The sequence below is a fragment of the Rhinopithecus roxellana genome, chromosome 1, assembly GCF_007565055.1.
Source record: "Rhinopithecus roxellana isolate Shanxi Qingling chromosome 1, ASM756505v1, whole genome shotgun sequence".
Taxonomy (NCBI): domain Eukaryota; kingdom Metazoa; phylum Chordata; class Mammalia; order Primates; family Cercopithecidae; genus Rhinopithecus; species Rhinopithecus roxellana.
Genome location: NC_044549.1, coordinates 131,768,320 through 131,789,730, shown reverse-complemented (window position 1 = coordinate 131,789,730; position 21,411 = coordinate 131,768,320). Strand labels below are relative to the sequence as shown.

Genomic DNA, 21,411 nt, shown 5'->3' with positions numbered 1-21,411 from the left:
TGTAATCCCAGCACTTTGGGAGGCTGAGGCGGGTGGATCACGAGGTCAAGAGATTGAGACCATCCTGGCCAATATGGTAAAACTCTGTCTCTCCTAAAAACATAAAAATTAGCTGGGTGTGGTGGCACATGTCTGTAATCCCGCTACTTGGGAGGCTGAGGTAGGAGAATCACTTCAACCTGGGAGGCAGAGGTTGCAGTGAGCTGAGATCGTGCCGCTGCACTCCAGTCTGGGCAACAAGAGGGAAACTCCGTCTCAAAAAAAAAAAGAAAGAAAGAAAGAAAGAAATATAAGCCAGGTCATTTGCCCCAGACCACCTAGTTAGTGAGCAATAGGATCTGGATTTCAATCCAGGTTTGGGCTGTGTTCAAAGCTCTTCAACACTATCCTATTCTCTCTCTGGAATGCTCCCTTCTATATCTATCTATAGAAACTGTACCATCCCTTCAAGGACATTTTGTTAGGGAGGCAGCAACCGAGGAGAGCAAAGGTGACACAGTTTTAAGTTCAGCTCTGTCTTGAGACTAACAAGGCACATTCCTTGCCAACCATGACCCATGGTCATAAGATGTTTACGGTTGAGAAAACAGCCTAAGGATACTACAACAACAGAAAGTCCAGATGTCCCAATACCATAACAATAAATGTTTTCAAAAAATTATAGTTATGCTTTGATGTTCTCACACACTAAAATGTCAAGGATAGTTTTCTTTAAATCAATAGAATAATAAGTTTTGTCACACGGTCTGCTCATCCGCACATAGGCACAGCTTAGTTTAATCTTTATATAGACACGAGCCCAATATAAGAAAAACTTCAAGTTGATGCGTTCCTCCTTTTGCTTTCTGAGGGCGCCCTACTCTGTAACAGAGTAGTTTCTAATAAGCTTGCTTCTTTCACTGCATTTTGTGACTCACCTTGACTTCTTTCCCACATAAGATCCAAGAACCCTCTCTTAGGGGTCTGGATTGAAACCCCCTTTTCTCCTAAAGTTCTCCCTTTTTTTCCTATCGAAGTGACTTTCTGTCTTCTGAGCTCCTACAGCACTTTATTTACACATTTCACAAAATATATTGATAACAGAGTCATGTGATGAGTTTCCTGTGGTCCAAGACATTGTCTTGAGGTTTTTCAGTCCTTTACAGCATCGTACACAGCACCCTACATGCTGTGGGCTCTCATAGAGGTCTGCTGAAGAATGAGTTACTGTGGGAAGCCTTTCTGTACCTGCCCAACCCTCTCACAATGTGAGAGCCTAATTAATTTCAGGCACAAAGATAACATTTCCCAACCCCAAGTATCCTGCTATTTTCCTATTCTAGTGTATCAATTCTTTTTTTATTCCATCCACGAGCCCTCTGCCACCTGTCTATAAAACATTTTGCAACTGGGAAGGACTCTGGTACCGGATAACTATGTAACAAATAAAAAGATGCAAATCATGATAAATAGGAGTCATAAAATGAACAAGGGTGGTTTCATTCTTTGAAATCCAAAATGGAAATTAGACATAGGTCCAGGTCAAGTTGCCCTTTCAGGCCTTCTCACCCTTTGTCTCCATTTTTTGTGGAAAGGAACAAGGGGAGGGGCAGCAAGCAGTGTGAGCAAAAGCGGAAGAAGAAAGGGGAATAACTGGCCAGACAGCCACTCTTTCCCGAAAGACAAACAGCATTCTAGGAAAGGAAAATATTCCCTAGGTCACAAGCAATTGTACAAGGAGCCTACAGCAGAACAAGGAAATCCAAAACAGTAGCCCCTGTTTGATCTCCTCATCTCCATCTGTGACATAGGGGTGATAACCCTGCCTGCTTCTCGCCACACAGTTCAGGGGCACTCCCTAAGCTGTCTTCGGCATGATTTGGAAAAGGCTGCAAATGCAAGATGAAAATCCTCCATTTAACTTAGCATTTGACTGTATCCCTGGGGATTAAGTAAAACTAGACATTGAACTTAAAACAAATACAAGGAGAATGGGGACAGGGGACACTCCTCCTACTGTCTACCTCCCTGTTCACCCTCTTCCCTGCCGCTCCCACGGAAGAAGAAGTTGCTAAACTGATGGTATGTTGTCCTGAAATGCCACTGGGCCAAAGACAGAGTTCAACTTCTTAAACCCCAAGTTGATAACAGCTGGGGTTCCCCTCTCTGTCAGGGTCCCCCTTCTCACTGTAGGAATGGAAAAACTTCACCTCTATTGTTTTAGGGTCCTGGCTGGGTCCAAGAGTTAAATCAACAAAACATAGATTAACATGAGAAAAGCATAGAAATTTATTCATAAGTGTTTTACATGGCACAACAGCCCTCATAAAGAAATGAAGACTCAAAGAATCAGTCAGAGTCAGTTACTTACATATTGGATTGAATAAAGAATAGTAAACTATGAAAATGCGACTAAATTATGTGGGGAAGCTTAAAAAATAAGAGTTTCTAACAAGGTCTGTGCAATATTCTCGAAGTTACCTTTTCTTCTAGTCCCTAGAGAGTGTCTTTCACATAGGAATTCCATCTTCTTCTCTTAAGAAACAGCACAAAAGTCAAAGTGATCGTCTTGTACCTGCTGTTTTTCAAGCGCTTTTAACTTAAACAGTCAATATGCCAGAATGGCATTTTTTAAATTTTACTTTAAGTTCTGGGATACATGCACAGAACGTGCAGGTTTGTTACATAGGTTACATAGGTATACATGTGCCGTGGTGGTTTGCTGTACCTATCAACCCGTCATCTAGGTTTTAAGCCCTGCATGCATTAGGTATTTGTCCTAATGTTCTCCCTCCCCTCACCCCCGACCCGCCAACAGGCCCTGGTGCCTGATGTTCCCCTCCTTGTGTCCATGTGTTCTCATTGTTCAACTCCTACTTCTGAGTGAGTACATACGGTGTTTGGTTTTCTGTTCCTGTGTTAGTTTGCTGAGGATGATGGCTTCTAGCTTCATCCATGTCCCTGCAAAGGACATGAACTCATTCTTTTTTATGGCGCATAATACAGAATAGCATATTTTAACCCCTTCATCACCCCACAACAAATACCATTTGTTTGGAATGAATCATTATCAAAACTGAAAACTCTACCAACATTAGTTTTGAGAACCAACCATGCACTGGGCACTGGGCTAGGGCTGGAGATTTTGAAAAAGAAAGAGAAGAAAAGCAAAGCATTTGCCACTACTCTTAAGAAGTTCACAGTCTACTGGAAGAGGCAGAAATAATTTCCATAGACAAGTAATTTCCATAGGCAAAGGTAAACCCTGGGGTTCTGTGGAAATTTAACAGATTCTGTGAAAACAGAACTGGGGTGAGGGAAGGTTTCATCAAAGGGATGAGGTCAGAGTTGAGGGCTGATGAATGAGTAAGAGTCAGGCCTAGAAGAGAGGCAGAGGTGTCCTGCAGAGAAACACCCGAGCAAAGCCGTGAAACAGGTGTGGTGTGTTTCCCTCACAGCAACAAAGGATTTCCCATATCCTTATATCTGCATTAACACATGGCATATGACCGTGGCAGGGAGGAGGAAAGGGGGAAATCGGTGAAATATATTTAAGTACTAACTTTGAAGAAATGCATTCAAAATAAATCCACAACCTTCTCTGAAGAAATAAGATGGGTAAAAGAAAAAACTAAAGAAAAAGGTGTAAAAGAAAAAACATGTTTTTCAAGTGGGTTTGGTTAAAGCAATCAACTTCCTAATCTCCACAAGTGGTATCAGACTCCAGGCGGCCTCTCAGTCACAAAGCTGCTGTTTACCTCTAAATCATAAAAGGCAGATGGCAAGCAAGCAAAATACCGCACACCTGGCCACTGTGTACATTCTAAACCACACCATAGTCAAGGGAGGGGTGGGGGCTCATCAGCAATGCAAACCCATGGAGGGAAGGCCTTTCCCAACCAAGTCTTCTCTGCTAGAGGTGGACACAGCACTGCCTAAGGACAGCGTTTGGATCCCGCTCTACCCCTGTCTGTGAAATGGTGGTGACCAATGTGGACTCTGCCCACACTCCATCCCCTCGAAGACCTGGGCGTGTACTGATTTAAGCGGCATAAAGAGTTGAGGCCCAGGCTGGAGAGGGTGGAAGGAGAAGATGCCAGAAAGCATTTCTATCATGGGCTTGGCTACAAGCACAGTTTTTTTCCCCCTGGCCTTGTAGTTTCCTTGCTCTGTGCCTTAGTTTCTCCATCTGACAATGACAATCACAACAATCTGCCCCTAATTTTCTTATTTAGGAGCAATAAATAACTCCTGACACAGTTGGAGTTCCTTAAAGAAGGGTCCTGTGTCCTAGACAACACGACCCAGGAAGCCAGAATAACCTTTAGCTAAAGCAATAGCCTCAGCTGGACACGGTGGCTCAAGCCTGTAATCTCAGCACTTTGGGAGGCCGAGGCAGGTGGATCATTTGAGGTCAGGAGTTCGAGACCAGCCTGGCCAACATGGTGAAACCCCTCTCTGCTAAAAAAAAAAAAAAAAAAAAAAAAAATTAGCTGGAAATTGCTTGAACCCAGGAGGCAGAGGTTGCAGTGAGCCAAGATCTGTTGCCCACTCCAGCCTGGGCAACAGAGCAAGACTCCATCTCAAAAATAAAAAATAAAAATAAAGTACTAGCCTAAGGAACAAAGGCAACACAGCTGCTCAATCAGTTTTCCATCCACTCGACACTGTTTACTCTGTCCCTCCGGTGTGCAAACAGAGTCAAAACTGAGACTTGTTTGTCATTGTTTTCCAGTCCCTGTCCACATTCGTTGTTCGTGACTGATGGGTGACAGAAGCCAGCTGGGTTATTATGCATACCAGGGTAAACTGTGCTCATGGAAGTCTATGTCTCAACCCAGCCCTGCCACATGGGAAGGGTGGCATAAAGCCAGTGCCTAAGGCGGCAGGAGACTGTGCTCAGCTCACCTGGGGATGCTAGTCAGGTAGGTCATGACATTCAGGAAGTCTTCATCTGGGATGTGTTTGAACCCCGAAAACTCTGGGAACGTGATGATGGGGGCGCCATCCTCCCCTCGGCCTCCTGCAACAAAAACAGGTGGTCAAGATGTTAGCAAAATGCTGTCATGTCACGTCTCTGCAGGAAAGTTGGGTGAAATAATATCAGTCACCTCTTTTCCTATCTATATTATCTCAGACTAGAATTTGGGAGAAGTTAACACAGTTATTTTGAGCAAGGCTCTCTTCTCATTCATGCTGGCTCCATGGCATTGTAAGAACTCAATTTTGAATCCTTTGAAGAGAGTTACTGTGTAAAAGGTAATACTGATTTAATTATTCAGCATAGGTAGAATAGTAAATAATGCCAACACAAATATGTAATATTGCTCTTCATTTTTGTAGTCAGTAAATGTCAAAAGTAATATTGCATGCTGGTTAAGACAGTTAAGGCTAAAATCAGACAGCCTGGTTCAAATCTGCTTTGCCACATTGTTGCTATATGATTTTGGGCAAGATACTTAATGTGTTTCTTTCATATTTATATATATATATCTATGTATATACATAGATATATATGTCCCATCATTTTATTATATAGGAATAATGTTTGTACCTACGTGGTAAGGTATTGTGAGAATTAAGTGACAGCACAAAGGAGAAGCACCTTAGCAGAGTGCTTATTATATAAAACTGCTCAAAAAATGGTGACCATTATTATAATTATTATTATTACAAGGAAGCAATAATCAGCTTCCCTTCAAGAATTTATAAATAGCAATTTAAGATACCCTGTGAAAGTAAAAATATGAAAATTAACATTTAATTCAGAGCTGAGACCACCAAATTCAATAGATTCTATTTCTCAGTCCTTGCAGCTACATGGAGCCATTTGACTAAGTTCTAGCCCCGCAATCCCCAAACTGTGTCACAGGTACCCAGGGAACCACAGTAAACTCATAGGAGCGCTGTGACTATTTTAAATTTTTGAGGGAAACCCAGTGATAGTTGACATCTGTCGGACACCATATGCACTACTACTGGCTTGAAGTAGCTCTCAATTTCTTTTTTCTTTTTTTGAGACAGAGTCTCGTGCTGTCGCCCAGGCTTGAGTGCAGTGATGCAATCTCGGCTCACTGCAACCTCTGACTCACAGGTTCAAGAGATTCTCCTGCCTCAGCCTCCTGAGTAGCTGGGATTACAGGCATGCACCACCACACCCAGCTAATTTTCGTATTTTTAGTAGAGGCGGGGTTTCACCATGTTGGCCAGGCTGGTGTTGAACTCCCGACTTTAGGTGATCCTCCCACCTCGGCCTCCCAAAGTGCTGGAATTACAGGCATGAGCCACCACGCCCGGCCCCGGTAGTTCCCAATTTCAACATCAAATTGCATTATATTCTTGTAGATGGTATTGCATCTTTAAAAAGCTGGGGGTTTGGTACTTGCTGGAATAAAAAGCAAAAACAGTATGAAAATCAATGTGGAACAAGACATAAAGGTGGTGATACCTAGTTTGATTGCAAGGTTTAAGATAGTTGTAGTTATTTAAGAATAAAATTGAGAGAAAAAATAACATTTTAATTTACATGTATTATTTTTTCAAACAGCTACTAACTTGTTAGGACGTAGATACATATTAAGTTGTTTGAAATGCTAGTTATTGCTTTTGGCCTGGGGGGCCCATGAAAGAAAGACTGAGATACTAAGGCGCAGAGAATTGAGAGGGTTTGGGAACCTCTGCCCTAGCCAGTGGCATAGGAGCTTAAGCTGCATGCACCTTCCAAGTGATGTCCTTGAAGACAAACCACTTGAAGAGGAATCACGGCTCTCAAGGCAAAGCCAACTACAAATGACTGAATGTATTTAACATATATGAGAAAGACATATCAGTGTGGGGTGTGATTAGTGGGGACTGTGTGATTAATGAGGATGTGCGGTCAACAAAGAAACTACAGAAGAGGAGGACTCAGAGGAGCAAAGGTGGGCAGTGTACAGCCAATGCTATCCTAAGGAGAGAGGGCCAGCCCACCCTGAGAGTCTAATCCATGTTACCAGTCTATCTGATGACACCACTGTAAGATCATCCAACCAACTCTCTGGTGCTGACTCCAAGCCTGATAAGAATCTTCTGTTTATAATCTCATTTCCCATGTAAATTTGTTTCAAGAAAAGGAATGTGTTATTGAGCAAACATAAGTATATTATGTAAAGAATAAGTTAGTGCTGTGGTTTTTCTGCACAAGTCTCTTGTGGGTGTTGTTAATATGGGTCTTAGGTGCTCAGAAACCAATTGCTGTGGAATGAAACCATGTGAGATTTGTCTGGATGGTCAGTCATCCGTCCCCAAGAGGTACCTCTTTATTAATCCTATATGTTTACTCTAAATTTCCAAAAATGAAATCCACAGATTAGATGTTTATCAAGACAAGTATATTAAACTACCTCATTACAGTGACTGATAAGGATATTAACAGCTTTCATCTAATAATATTCTTCCTCTTTGCAGTTTCACAACTATGGGAAGTTTCAGAGAAATGTGCATTCAGAGAATTTGTGTCTTTAAAAAGCTAAATTTAGATGCACTATAACACTGTAGTAATTGCATAATCAACATTTGCTGAGGGAATGGCTAAAACATTTCAAGGAACTGAAACACGCTAAAATATTCACTAGAATGTGATTATGCCATTTAATTTTACCTTTTATTTATTATTATTATTATTAGATGGAATCTTGCTCTGTCGCCCAGGCTAGACTGCAGTGGTGTGATCTCTGCTCACTGCAACCTCCGCCTCCCAGGTTCAAGCGATTCTCGTGCCTTAGCCTACGGAGTAGCTAGGATTACAGGCACACGCCATCACGCCCGGCTAATTTTTGTATTTTTAGTAGAGACGGGGTTTCACCATGTTGGCCAGGCTGGTCTCGAACTCCTGACCTCAAATGATCCATTTGCCTCGGCCTCCCAAAGTGCTGGGATTACAGGCATGAGCCACTGCACCTGGTCAATTTTACCTTTTTATAGTTGACTGTATTAAAGTTAACCCCACCTAAATGAAAAAAGGTGACGTTTTCTTCTATCTTGGTTACTACCAATACTGAACAGCAGAGAGGCCCTAAGGTTAACTGTGGACACCCACCTACTGTTGAATATTAGTCTTAAGTGGCAGAAGCATCAAGGAAACACAGCTGGACTTAACCACCACGGGGCAACCCACAACGTTGCATCTAGTGCCACCTTCTGAGGAAACGCGGTAATGCAATAGGAAGAAAGTGATCATTCCGAAGTCCCATTCAAGGAATACAAAAAACCCCGAATTATTTGGTACTAAGTAAAATGATAACCTAAACTACTCCTCCTACTATGATTTTGTACCTTTTCATTAAGTGAAAGACATCTAGTTTTATTGCAGAAAACATTAAGTGCTTGGGGAACATAAGAGGATTGCTGAAAGGGCCCTGGTGAGAGTTGGCAAGAAGGCTTCATACAGAGGTGAATCGAGAATACGGGAAATCCTATAGGAAGATGGCAAAGATCAATGATGGGGAAGGTGCATAGCATCTTCCTACTGCTCTTTGCCTTCCAATATCTATTTTCCCTTTCTCCTCCACACAAGGTTTTCACTGGGGAAATGGCAGAACCATTCCCTGGGAGGCACTTTGGAAATCTCAGGGCCTGGGATACTAAATGATCCATTCTCCATAATAAAACAAAGAATTGCCCCACATGCTACATGACTTCCAAATGTCTTTCCAGAGGCTTAATTTAAGTGAAAAATCCATTTAAAATGCTCTGAACCTAGCCTCTAACTCTGTTTTTACAAATACTCATAAAGAATTTTTATTTTATTTATTTTATTTTATTTTAATTTTTTTGAGATGGAGTTTCACTCTTGTTGCCCAGGCTGGAGTGCAATGGCATGATCTCGGCTCACTACAACCTCCGCCTCTCGGGTTCAAGCGATTCTCCTGCCTCAGCCTCCCGAGTAGCTGGGATTACAAGCATGTGCCACCACGCCCAGCTAATTTTGTATTTTTAGTAGAGATAGAGTTTCTCCACGTTGGTCAGGCTGGTCTCTACTCCTGATCTCAGGTGATCCCCCCACCTCAGCCTCCTAAAGTACTGGGATTGATCACAGGCGTGAGCCACCACGCCCGACCAAGAATTTTTTTTCTTTTAATCTTAATAAAGTCACTGCAGGTATCCGATCACTCCACTACACCCCAGCATTTGCACCCATCACATTTATGGTGACTCCAAATTGAGGAGCAAGCACCTCTTTCATTATTCTCATGTAGCTAGACATGTGGAAATACATGCTATTGAAAGATATGTTACTTTACTATAATTAGTTTTCTTTGATTTCTCCTTTACATTGCAGTTCCTTATATTTTATTTTTTAATTTTTAAAAATATGAGCAGAGGTAGGGGCGGCTATTCACCTAAGTTTACCCTTCCTGGGCACACAGCTACACTACATTTCCCAGCTCCCATGCTGTTAAGTTTGTTCAAATGACTGTGACAAGTTCAAGTCAATGGAATGTGCTGTATGCTATCTCTGAGCTGAGAATTTTAAGAAGCACTATGCTCCTTCCATGTTCTGTTAGCCTGTCTGCTCCCTGGACACACATAAGAAGAAGGCTGCAATATGCATAACAACAGTAAGAACCAAAAAGTCAAAGGAGCCTTCATTCCTGAACTTCCACATGGAGAAAAGTTGTCTGCTGACCAGGAACATACATGCAGAAGTGGTAAAAGAGTGAGAACTTAATTTCTGTTATGTGTGTTTTGAAACAGCCTTCGCAAAATCATGACTGAGACAGTGAAAGAGATCTGACTTAATCCACTCCATCTTGCTTCTAACCTCCGAGCTGTCCTTGTTTATTCCTGGGCGTAGGTTGAACTAACTTTGGGAGAAATTTAGTTTATAGTTTAAACAAAGACGGTAACGGCCCTTTCCCAAAGCAGACCCCCTTCTTGCCTGGGGATTAGACTGCCTTTGTAGGACTAACATTAGCCACAAGATTAGAACTTATGGTTTAGGAGTCCTGCAGCTGGGGGCTACAAGGTTCTGACCCTCCCTGAACTGCTCCTAAGATCAGTACTTGAGGTATTTTGCAGACCCTGCACTTGATGGATCAGCTGGCACCATCCAGATCAATAAATTGGCTCATCTGATCTTGTGGCCCCTACCCAGGAACTGACTAAACACAAGAAGACAGGTCCAACTCCCTGTGATTTCATCTCTGGCCAATCAGCACTCCTGGCTCACTGGCTTCCCCCCACCTACCAAGTTACCCTTAAAAACGCTGCTTCCTGAATGCTCGGGGAGACTGATTTGAGTAATAACAAACCTCCAGTCTCCCACACAACTGGCTCTGCGTGAATTACTCTTTCTCTATTGCAATTCCCCTGGCTCTGTCTGGGCAGCAGGCAAGGTGAACCCCTTGGGTGGTTACAGTTGGAGCCCTATACCCTTTGGAGTCTGTTTGTTGTAGTTGTTGAGCCCACTCTTGCAGATACAAGTTACAGTATGTATAAATTTCACATTAGGATGGCAGAGGGCAATACAAATCATTTGTTATATAAAGGAGATATGCAGTCAAACATGACTGAGAACCTTCCCTCCCACCTGCACTACCGAATCCAACAGCCACTAGACACATGTGACTATGAAGCACTTGAAATGTAACCAGTCCAAACTGAGATATGCTGTAAGTATATAATGCAAACTAGATTTCAAAGATTTAGAATAAAAAAAGGTAAAATCTCAATAATGTTGAATATTGAGTACATGTGAAAATATTATTTCAGATATGGGTAATTTTAAAATATATTATTAAAATTCATTGTATCCGTTTATTTTAACCTTTTTAATATGGTTACTATAAAATTTTAAAGTACACATGTGGGCCACACTGTATGTCTATTAAACAGTCCTGCTCTAGATATCACCCTTGGTTCTCACCGCCCAGGTTTCAAGTCACTAGCTCCATAGGTAAGTTAGGAGTTGGGGCTCTGATCTCTTCCTTGGTTTAACATTCTCCATTGTTTCAGGTAGGAGTCCCCCACTCACCCCTGGGAGCCCTACCCGCCACCAAACCTGGGCTTCATTGGTATGTATGAGGGGAAACTGGGGACTCTACAAGCCTAAGAGTATTGAGCAGTTGATTTCTTCATCAATTACTTTCAAAAGGATTCAAGCTGCCACAAGACAGAGGCAGAGAAAGGGAGCAAAGAGGGAGACAGATTCAGACACAGTAATTCCAAGTGGGAAACAACCATCAAGATAAAGATAAAAGGACAATTCCTTGTAATTAAAGAAAAGGAGCTGTGGCAAACGTTGATAAATGGCTAATTCACTCCCAATCCCCTTTTCCCTGACCACCATCTCCTGTGGCAGTTAGAAAGCTAAATGCTTGCCTTCTGAGATTCTCTTGCTGCCAGGGAATGGCTGTGTGACATAATTCTGGAATAAGACATAAGCAGAAGGCAGCCAAGAGTTTCTACAAACGGAACCGAAGAAGCCAGCATTTTCCTTCTCCTTATTCCTGCTTTGGACACTGACCTGATGTCTGGAATTGCAGCAGCCACCTTGAATCAAGAGTTGACAAATAAGAAGAAAACATCAAGAGAATCATAAAGATGTCAGCCTTAATGTCATCGAGCCTCTGATCCAATACCAAGAGTTTCTATCTTCAGACCTCGTTATGCAGTTTAAAAAACAAACCAACAAGTGTCAGAGGTTAAGTTCCCTGGTAGTCAGACACCATGCTGAGCATTTTTCTTCTTACAGATGAAAAACTGAGGTTCGGAGCCACCTACTGGTTGTGTTGGAATGTGAACCCAGAATTGTCTGAGTCCAAAGCCCAGAGTGTTTCCACCACACTAACCAGGTTATACTCTCGTTTCCTAGCTAAGCCCTGAATTTAGAAATATCCCAAGTTCACTGTGAACACGCAGGTGTCTTCCAATGTCAGAGCTACCCTGGTCAATATCCAATTCCCGCTGGTGGCCCTGCCCACAGGCTTCAAGGCTGCAAACCATTGGGCCACAAATCTGGGTCAGGCTTCATGTAATGAGCCTCTGCTCTTCTACCAGCCGTGGGAACACATGCACAGTTCAGCAGACTAGGCAGCTAGAGCTGCATTGAGGAAAAGGCTCTATCCTCTCCTTCACAGCCTTGCTGGTTGACAGGGCCTCTGGCTCCTTCCAGACATCAGTGAAATTGGTAGAAAATGTTGTAGGGAAAATATTTACCTTATTTGCCTGAATCAGGAAAAGGAAACTGCTGTGAGTTGGGGCTGAGGCTGCAGCTTTTAGGCTACCACAGCCATGGGAAAAGACCTAATTAGAGAGATTTCTGTTTTACAACAACTATACTGGCCCCCACCACAGCCTCCTTGCTGACACTTGCTGTTTCTGCCAGAAAAAGAGAGATGGTTAAAGATGAAATGCAGGCCTCTGATTCCAAACAAAGGGCTGACTCAGAGAGACCCACGGCTGCCACTATTCCTGCAGACTTGCAAGGCTGTAATTACTATCACAGCGAATCCATGCTTCTCCTTCATAAGAAAGGCAAATTTGGGCTGGACGTGCTGGCTCACACCTGTAATCCCAGCACTTTGGGAGACTGAGATGGAAAGATTGTTTGAGCCCAGGAGTTCCAGACCAGCCTGGGCAACATGGCAAAACCCCATCTCTACAAAAAATTTAAAAATTAGCTGGGCATGATGGTGTGTGCCAGTGCCTGCCTGTAGTCTCAGTTACTCAGGAGGCTGAGGTAGGAGGATCACTTGAGCCTGAGAGGTCAAGGCTGCAGTGAGCCAAGACTGTGCCACTGCACCCCAGCCTGGGCAATAAAGTGAGACCATGTCACAAAAAAAAAAAAAAAAAAAAAAAAAAGAAAAAAGAAAAAAAGAAGACAAACTTAAATGACAAAAGAAACTCAGAAACGAAGGGTTATCTTTATTATGGTCAAAGTACCTTCCTAAAGCAGAAGTGTATTCTGTGCCCAGTGTGTGTTTCCACAGTTCTCTGTTCTACGTTAAGGAGTGACAATCCTCTCTATTCCTAATCAATGGTGGCATTGTATACCGTAGTTATTGTGAGTATGACTTCGGTTCCTTATAAAACTATCTTACTTATAATAGAACCCCAAAATAAACATTTTATAGAACTATAAAAATGTATCAGTAAAAAAGAGAAACACTTATTTAGCACTATAAAAGATATCGCAAAAAAAGAGAAACACTTATTTAGCAGTTGCAATACTAAGCATTTTTCATACATTATGTCATTTAATCCTCAAAATTACTGGCTGGGTGCGGTGGCTCACGCCTGTAATCTCAGCACTTTAGGAGGCTGAGGCAGGTGGATCACCTGAGGTCAGGAGTTCGAGACCAGCCTGGCCAACATGGTGAAACCCTGTCTCTACAAAAACACAAAAATTAGCCGGGCATGATGGTGGGTCCCTATAATCCCAGCAACTCAGGAGGCTGAGGCAGGATAATCACTTGAACCTGGGAGGTGGAGGTTGCAGTGAGCTGAGATTGTGCTATTGCACTCCAGCCTGGATGACAGACCAAGACTGCATTTCAAAAAAAAAAGTTACAATAATCCCATCATACAGATAAGGAAACTGAGGCTTAGAGAAGTAAGCTGCCCAAGGTGACGCTGCTAGTAAGTACAGAATCCAAATTCATATCTGGAGCTGTCTAATACCAGTTCATGTTTTTTCTATATTGCCTCTAAGTCATAAGAACAGAAAGAAATGCCTCAATAATACTCAAAGGAGATAAATTTGGATCATAAATGTATTAATTAATCAGTCACTAGACTGATTCCTGAGATAAGCCATTGCATAATTATATAGGCCAGAATCATGCATTGAGGCCTTAGAGCTTTAGTCTGAGGCTCTAGAAATCTACCCGACCCCAGCCCACCCATCATCCATTCCAGACCTTGAGCTGCATGGTGGTCTTGGAGCCTTCTGTGGTAGGGCCACAGTAACAGCTTCCAGGAACCCAGAGGACAGACCCCATTCTGCCTTTTGTCTTGCACAAGCCTAGACTCACAGTGGGAAGCTATGAGACTATGCCTTCAGGAGGCTGGTTAGGTCCTCCCACAGGGACCAATGGTGCCTAACTGGCATTTGGGGAACAGGGAGACCACGGGCCTCACAGAATAGACCACAGGGACTTGGATATTTTTGTACTGAGCACCTTTTATGTTCTAGTCTCTGATCTAAGTATTGGCAATACAGACAGAAAGAAGAAAAAAGAGGACCCTGTATTTATGGAGCTTTCAGTGACTATGTGAGCAGTGACTAATGTGGAGGAAAGACCAGAGAATTCCCCCAGAATGTCCTGGATTATGTAAGATGTGGCCACCCAGGAGGCAATGCTGGGGTTAGGAGAAGTATCCCAATAGTAACTGAGTTCGCATCTCCTTCAAATCAGTGGGATGAGGAGCCTGGAGCAAATTAAATGTGATTTGGAGAAAAGAAAAAGATGAGACTTTTTTTTTTACATCCCATGTTGTAGAATAAAATTCACGCCAACTACATATTCTCTCTGTGATGTAACTAAGATGGCTTTGTTGTCTTTTTCAGAACAGATGTAAAAGTTGAAAAGAGTAACTTTCTACTTTATCTCTCCATGTTATATACTAAGGACATCTAATGTCACCACTTCATTCTCTAAGTTGGGTCTAACTACATTTTGGGGTTTGGCATCTACTTCTAGTTTTAGTAATTAAAGTCATGTCACCCTTAGCTAGGCGAATAAGAAAGAACAATATTCAAGTCATGACAGCCTTTCAGGGTTGTGTCTAGGCTCAAAAAATGCTAGACTTTTAGTCAGAACAGTTTCTCTTCATTCCCAATTAAATGCTTAATGGAAATCCCCTTAAATAAGCTAAGAATAAAAGACAGTTCTCCCAGAGAACAAATAACCTCAGCAACATTTGGGAACCCTTAGAACTTAGACCTTTTTAAGGAGGAATCTTAGAAGAACATCCAACAGGAACACTGGAAGAACATCATGGTGGCAGCTGATGTCAGTAGTTATCTCTTTTTCTTTCCTCAAAATCTTTTCAGCTCTGTTATTTACAATCACAAAGAAATGTGCTCCTTTGGGAAAGATCAGATTGCACTGAACAGCAAAGGTAATAATATATATAAGATCCCACCCTCTTCTGGCAGGATAGGCCTCAGCCTGTTCTAGTCCCGGGTGAGGCCTAAGGGCTGAATAAGATTTGAGTATAATATTCCTCAAGGTTCAAGAGGTTGGGCCTTCCCATCAAGGGACCCCCACCCCCATCAAAATCTGGAAATGCAAATGAATGTGCTCCTTACCTGAAAGAATGGCAAATTGTCTGTGAAGTTGTTCTATTATCTCCACCGCCATCAAGGGCCTAACTTCCTGCTGCATAATTTCATCTGCACAAATGAAATACAAAGTGGGTTAAATATGTGCAAATTACAAGAAGAAATTAAAAAGAAACAAAGGCAAGTTGTACTATTGGGAAATCTGGGACTTATCAAGAGATGGTTCTGGCACATCATTCCCTTGAGAACTAGATTTCTGAGATCCAGGGCTGTATCTGGGTTTGTGTGCTTTTGAGCTTATGCGTCTGAGCGGGGAACACATTTCTAGAGCTCCTACCAAGGCTTTGGGAGGGACCAATACAAGCAAAGAACCCTGAAGTTTAAGCTTCAGTAGCTTCACAGTAAACCTGCTGGATGATCTGATTACAAAAGCAAGTATTTGCCTACAACTTTGGGTCTGCAGAAGGACACTTTCAACACAAACAACATAAGTTACTAGAGCTCCTTTCAAAACAGGTCATAAAATCAATCTGGGATTCATGAGGGCTCTTTAATTTTCATTTTCCTCCCTACCTCACTTCCTTCCTCCCCCTTATCTCCATTCCTTTCTTCCCCCTCCCAGAATACTTTAAGGGGCCTCTTCCTACTGCTAAATGTATATAAGGAGGCACTTTTTCACTTTTCTATTTAAAGATTCTCCTAACTCAATAATAAGTTAAATAGGTTTCCAATGCAAAAAATCCAATCCTTTCAAGCACAAATCTACAAAGGTCCTCTAACCCTAGAAAATGACTTATAAGCCCTGTGGTTTGCCCTCATATCCATTTGCGGAAAGCGAATTAGAGAGAGGGGAAGACTCCCTGGAATCCTTCAACCTGGGCTGAAGAGAGAAAGGCATTTTCATGTTCTGTCTGCCTAAGATATTATCTTCATTTAACTATCTCCCAGGGAATCTTAAAGAATAAACTGGTAGCTGGGTACTGAGGCCCAGGTGGGAGGACTGCTTGAGGCCAGAAGTTTGAGACCAGCCTGGTCAATAGAGTAAGATCTTGTCTCCACGAAAAATTTAAAAATTAGCCAGACATGCTGGTGTATGCCTGTGGTCCCAGCTACTTGGGAGGCTGAGGCAGGAGGATCTCTTGAGTCTAGGAGTTTGAGGCTGCTGTTAGCCATGATTGTGCCACTGCACTACAGCCTGGGCAACAGATGGAGACCCTGTCTCAAAACAAACAAAACAAAACAAAAAACCAAACAACAATCAAAAATGAATGAACTGGTTATTGTTGCTACAGGAGTTAAACATCCGGTTAGATTAAGGCATGAACCCAATAACCTGTGCTCTGATGCTAGGTGGGAATTTCCTATTGATTCAGTATGGGGAATTTCCTATTGGTTCAGTAACATTATGATATTCTAGTGTTGACCAATCAGAAGTTAATATTTGGGAAGGTCCTCCTTGAGCCTTGGTTTCTACTCTCAGCTTTTTGGTGTTGAGGTTAAAGGAGATAATATATATGGAGATGTATACAGAGGGTGCTGAGCAAATGCTAGTTATATCCATCGTTCTGAACAGACAGGTCTTTCCCAAATTTGCTTTCTGAAAGTCTTGTAAGGGGTGGGCCAAGTGCCAGCTTAAGCCCCAAGATCCCCTTCAATGAATTCCCCCATTGTTTTGGGTAAAGGGGATAAATCCAGACCAGGGCTTCTTCATCCCAATACCACTTCCACCCTTAATTCACTAAAAGTTCAAAGAACTCCTTCGTCACTGTTAATTCAGTGGGTGTAATAATGGCATGGTAGTCATATGTTATACAAAGGGGGGCCTTCTCTGTTAGAAACACAAATTGAAGCATTTAACAGTGAAATGATATGAAGTCTGAGATTTGCTTACAAATACTCCAGCCACTCCCCTTTGCCAAAAGTATGCATGGGGTGGAAGTGGGGGGTAGATGAAACATGATTGACAAAATGTAGATAATTGTTGAAGCTGGTTGATGGGTCCACAGGGGTTTGTTACATAATTCTCTTGCTACATTTCAAATTTTCTGTAATAAAATGTAAAACACAAGTAGACAACAACATAGAGAATTTCAGCAGAAACAGAAGTTATGTAGAGTTTTTCAGAGTATAATCTCCCAGCAGTCTAGGAAAGTGGCATACTCAGAAATAAAGCTTCATTATCATTTGTTCATACCTGGGCATTTTTTTATTTTTTTAAGATGTAGGATCTTGCTCTGTCACCCAGACTAGAGTGCAGTGGTATAATCATAGCTCACTGCAGCCTTGACCTCCTGTGCTCAAGCAGTCCTCCTGCCTTGGGCTCCCAAAGTGCTAGAATCAGAGGCGCAAGCCACCACGCCTGGCCAAGCAAGCATATTTAAGAGATGATGAACTCAGAGAAAAACAAAATCATAAGGTGTAATTTACTGTTCTTGTATGTTAATATTTGAGGTGTGCTTTAAATTAAACATTTTAAAGATGTAAGATCTGAAAGTGGAACAGACATTAGCGAAGTCAACCATCCTCACACCATCTCATTTTTCAAACAACAACATGGAGACCCAGAGAGTTCCTGAACTTGCCTGCAGTTATGCAACAAATAACTGTAGAGCCCAGATCACCTGACTCTAAGAGGGCCAACCTCAGCCACGCTTGATAGAATTTCCAGATCTTTGCTTGGCCTTGAGTTGCAAAGGCTCCTGCAACCCTGAAAGGCTGACTAGTGTCGTGGGAATCTGAGGTTTGCCCATCCCTCCATTCCCCGACAGAGACCTTTCTCACCAGCCTCCTGTGGCTATCAAATGAACAGGACACAAATTCATAATTTGTTTTTCTAAGAATAGCAATGAGCTGCTTTGCTTTGAGTGCAGGTTTTGCTGAGAGTGCTTGGTCTCCAGCCAGGAAGTGACATGGTTATCCTTGAAGTCTTCCTAGCAAAGGAGCCACATGACCCAACCTGGCCGGCTGCAACAGATCATGAGGCTTTCTTGGACTCATCCTCTGGACTCATGATGGAGATGACTGCAGATACACCCAGTCTTCAGTTGCCTGACACTGTGGGCCTGTTGGAATAGGGCATGCTCTGTTCTGACCCCAGTAAGGCACACTTATGCTCTACACCAAAAGAGATAGACCGCCCTGCGGCTGGCAGGCCCTGCCTCCCACTCCTGTATAGGTAGGTAGCGGAGGAAGTGCAAGAACTCTTTGGTTCTAAAAGAACACCTCCACTGCAATGGGAAAGGACCTGCTTCAGATTCAGACAGACTTGCATGCAAAAGCACTTTCTGCCACCTTCTAGATAGGTGATCAGGGCAAGTACACTCTGAGTCTCAGTGTTCTCACCAGTAAAAGGGTTTTTCCTTCTCCCAGGAAAAGATAAGCAGAACCGTGACCCACCAAGGCGCTGGTGCCTGTTACACATCTGCCCTGGCCTCACAGAGGTCTGTGGAGGCTTCCTGCTTGTTCTTTGCCATTTTTGGCTTGCTTAGATTAGGGAGAAACTTGTCTCTCTCTCTCTTTTTTTTTTTTTTTTTTTTTTTTTTTTTTGAGGCGGAGTTTGGCTCTTGTTGCCCAGGATGGAGTGCAACCGCGCAATCTCGGCTCACTGCAACCTCCACCCCCTGGGTTCAAGCATTTCTCCTGCCTCAGCCTCCCGAGTAGCTGGGATTACAGGCATGCACCACCATGCCCGGCTAATTTTGTATTTTTAGTAGAGACAGGGTTTCTCCATGTTGGTCAGGCTGGTCTCCAACTTCCGCCTCGGCCTCCCAAAGTGCTGGGATTACAGGTGTGAGCCATCATGCCTGGCAGAAACTTGCCTCTGTTACCCACATAAGGCAAAGGGAAGTGATAATTCAATTTCAACACAATTTCTATCCTGGGCAAACAAATACACTAGGGAAAAACGTGTCTCTTTTCTATCCTTGATAAGTACACAGAAGTGTGACTCTATTTTACCCTGGCCCCACAATTCCAGAAATACAGATGGTATCAAAGGCCACACACAGCCTCCAGACTCTTAGGCAATGAAATAATAGTCCAGCATGTACCACGGGAATTCCACTGCAGCCAGCAAGCAATATCCCTGTGTTGCCCACTTCCCAGGCTGAGAGAGCAGCATGTGCTCTGGGGCCAGGACCTTTGCTAATGATTGGAGTCATCCTCCTTACAACAGAGGGCAGGAAACAGGGCTGATGACATCTCAACGCTGATTGCTGCAATGGATAAGGGATAAAGGGCAGTGAAACCCTTAGGCCCCCACTCTTGCTCTTCTGAAATTTCTGTCACTCTGTGATTTAAAAGATTCAAGTATGATCTGAGGGGGAAAAAAGAACTAAATAAATAAATACCTTGGTTAAGGGGGGAAAAGTATGGTCTGGAGCAGAGAACAGCTCCCCCAAGTTTGGCAGACCCTGTGACATTACTGTTTTGCCCAGAGAATCAAGGGGACAGAAGGAACAGAAGCGTCTGCCAGTTCATCAAACTAGATCTCAACAACTGAGTTTGCAACAACGCGTAACAAGCCACCAACCATGATCTCCGCTCTCAGGCGCTGTGTAAAGACCGTACCTGTTAATAACATGAATAGGGCACCAGCTGTGAGCTCGACACTAACTTTGCATGTCACAGATTAACTAGTTGAATTCATTGCACGATGACAGAAAATGGATGTGCCCTAACACTCAAATGAACATCTTCCAGCCTGCCCCACCTTCTTACGTCCACAACTAGACTAGACTTGACCACTGAGGAAACTCTGGACCAGAGGCTCAGAGACACCAGTTGCTGGGCTGGTACAAAAAGCCAGCCCATGAGGCATAATGCATTTCACCACTCTGTTTCATTGGCCAGGTCAGAAATAACACAGACATATTTCCTTCTTTTACTGGCTCCTGTGCTATAGCGATGCTTAACCTGCCCTATAATAGTGACTTTTGTCTTATCCATAACAAATAATGAAGTAAAGACCTTTGAAAGCAGACAGAATAATTGTTTAGAAGGAAATTTAAAGATTTTAAAAATCAAGAACACTAGAAAATGTCCAACTTCCTAGTCGTCAACAAATGAAACTTAAACATCAATAGAATATCTCATTTCATCCATAAAATAATTGAGATTCTAATACACAATGCTGGGGTTATAATGGAAAATCAGTGCTTCTGCATAACCTCAGGGAGTGAAGCAGGTAGTATCCTTGTGAAAAGTAGTTTCTCAATCTTTTATCTGGTGATTCCTGAGCACTTATGTGGTTGATTCCATACCAGATACTTTATATATGTGACCTCATTTAATCCTCAAAACAACTCTAAGGGTGATATTGAACTAGATTTGAAGTAGCTTGTCCAAGATCATGCAGATCCAGAACTTGAACCCAGCTCATTCTGACCTCCAAAGCCCAACGTCTTAACCATTACAGTCATTAAAATCTCCATACTATTTTATGCACTCATCCTATATCTGAAAATATATCACGAGAACATAATAAAAAAGTAACAGTGTAAACTGTAATATTTTTACCCGAGTGAAAAAATGGAAGCAATCATTATACAAGTATAAAGACCGCATCCATCGAAAAATATTTAAGATACAATGTCAAGGACACAAAAATCCTACAAATGGTGAGATTATAGCCAGATTTTTAAAAAGAAAGAAAAAACCAAGTGTGTGATATGTTTATGCACTTATGTGTGGGCATATGAGAAAAGAATATATGAAACAGTTGTGTTAAAGTGATGGAATTATATGTGGTTACCCCTTTATTTACTTACAGAAAAGTATGCACTGGTAGCCTTTATGTTTTACGCTATTGGTACTTTATTGAAGTATAATTTACATGCAATATAGTGCACAAAGCCTTAAGCATATAATTTGAGGAATTTTGAGAAATATACACTGATGTAACCATCAAACAGATCAAGAAATGGAATATTTGGCAGGGTGCAGTGGCTTATGCCTGTAATCCCAACACTTTGGGAGGCCGAGGTGGGAGGATCACCTGAGGTCAGGAGTTTGAGACCAGCCTGGCCAACATGGTGAAACTCCACTAAAAATACAAAAATTAGCCCGCATCGTGACACGTGCGTGTAATCCCAGCTACTCAGGAGGCTGAGGCAGAAGAATCACTTGAACCTGCGAGGCGGAGGTGGCAGTGAGCTGTGATCATG

General features: G+C 42.5%; 1 protein-coding gene across 1 annotated transcript in view; it reads right to left on the bottom strand.

Moving 5' to 3' along the window:
- The window catches only part of MCF2L2 (MCF.2 cell line derived transforming sequence-like 2), a 251,181-nt gene that overhangs the window by 196,825 nt on the left and 32,945 nt on the right, over positions 1-21,411 (bottom strand). The window contains exons 2-3 of the mRNA XM_010366223.2: positions 15,275-15,358; positions 4,888-5,002 (exon numbers count right to left, since the gene is read on the bottom strand). Of these exons, the coding sequence (XP_010364525.1) occupies positions 4,888-5,002; positions 15,275-15,358 (199 nt within the window). The remainder of the gene's footprint in view (positions 1-4,887; positions 5,003-15,274; positions 15,359-21,411) is intronic.